Source organism: Panthera tigris, chromosome D1 (assembly GCF_018350195.1).
Source record: "Panthera tigris isolate Pti1 chromosome D1, P.tigris_Pti1_mat1.1, whole genome shotgun sequence".
Classification (NCBI taxonomy): domain Eukaryota; kingdom Metazoa; phylum Chordata; class Mammalia; order Carnivora; family Felidae; genus Panthera; species Panthera tigris.
In genome coordinates this window covers 99,834,064-99,835,555 of record NC_056669.1, presented here as the reverse complement: position 1 = coordinate 99,835,555, position 1,492 = coordinate 99,834,064, and the positions used below count along the sequence as shown (strand labels likewise).

At 41.6% G+C, this 1,492-nt stretch overlaps 1 protein-coding gene across 1 annotated transcript; it reads right to left on the bottom strand.

The window, feature by feature from the left end:
• Positions 1 to 337: 337 nt before the first annotated feature.
• On the bottom strand, positions 338 to 1,246 carry LOC102955203 (olfactory receptor 4C11-like). The gene has a single exon (XM_007095367.2). The coding sequence runs from the start codon at positions 1,244 to 1,246 to the stop codon at positions 338 to 340; it is 909 nt and encodes a 302-aa protein (XP_007095429.2).
• Positions 1,247 to 1,492: the final 246 nt, after the last annotated feature.

Below are 1,492 nucleotides of genomic sequence, written 5' to 3'. Positions count from 1 at the left end.
GTACATTTCTTTCTAAATACAAATACAAATTTGTACAGGAAGTGAGATTATCATGAAAACATGGCCAGATGTCAACTAAGAACCAGCTTAAGTTGTTCAAAATGGTTACGAACTTCAAGTAATCCTCTTCTAATGCATTCCTTTCAGAATAAGGGATATGTACTTATTTGTATTTATCACTATTAATACAAATAAATATATGCAATATGAGTACAATTAAAATTTCTCAATTGTTTTTCCCCCAATGAGAAAATTTTACTTTTCCTGTCCATGAAGGAAAATCAAGCTCTTAAGGAAATATACATTAGAATCCCTGAATATCCTATATCAACAGAAGTCATACTTTGCTACACCATAACTTTTTCATGGCATTTTTCACTTCAACATTCCTCAGGGTATAGATCAGAGGGTTGAGCAAGGGCGTCCCAATTGTATAAAACACAGCCACCATCTTGTCTATTGGAAATGTGGTTGGTGGGCGTGTGTATATGAATATACATGGACCAAAAAATAGGACAACCACAATAAAGTGGGAGGTGCAGGTGGAAAGGGCTTTTCGCCTTCCTTCTGTACTGTGGTTTCGCAGCGAGTACAATATGACAACATAGGAGATAAGCAGGATTATGAAACTCACCGTGCATATGGCCCCACTGTTAGAAACAAGTAGCAAATTTATCACATAAGTGTCCATGCAGGCAAGTTTCAACAAGGGCTGCAAGTCACAGAAATAGTGGTCAATCACGTTGGGGCCACAGAAAGGCAATCTCAAAGCCAGGAAAATTTGTGCTGAAGAGTGGATACAGGATCCCACCCAGCTCAAAATCATCAGCACACTGCAGACGTGCTGGCTCATGATGGTTGTGTATCGCAAGGGCTTACAAATAGCTATGTAGCGATCAAAAGCCATGAGGATGAGCACGAAGATTTCCAGGCACCCAAAGAAATGAGCTGCAAAGACCTGAGTCATGCACTCATTGTACGAAATGGTATTCTTCTGAGTAATGGCACCCACAATCAATCTGGGAGCTATGGTTGTAGAGAGGCAAGCATCAGCAAACGACAGATAGAATAGGAAGAAGTACATGGGACTGCCAAGGGTCTTGCTTGTTTTAATAGTCACCAAGATGAGAAAGTTCCCCAACAGTGTCGCAAGGTAAAGAATCAAGAAGACCCCAAATATCGCCTTCTGCTTTCCTGCATCCTGTGTCAACCCAAAGAGAATGAATTCAGTCACACTGCTATTCATCGCAATTCTACTGGCTGAAAGTAAGGTGCAGTGGAGGACAAGGGCTGAATCTGCAAAGAGAAGAAAAGAAGTGACAGCTTGGGAAGATCGGTGGGCTGAACTCTGAATGCCTTGCTTTTGCTCCATGTTATGTTACCTCTGACTGCCTTCAATCCTCTTTGACTCTTGGTAAATCCGCAGATGCCCAAGCCTCTCCCAGATCTATCTGTCGATTCAGAAGCTAACTGCCTTGGATCAAAGCCTTTG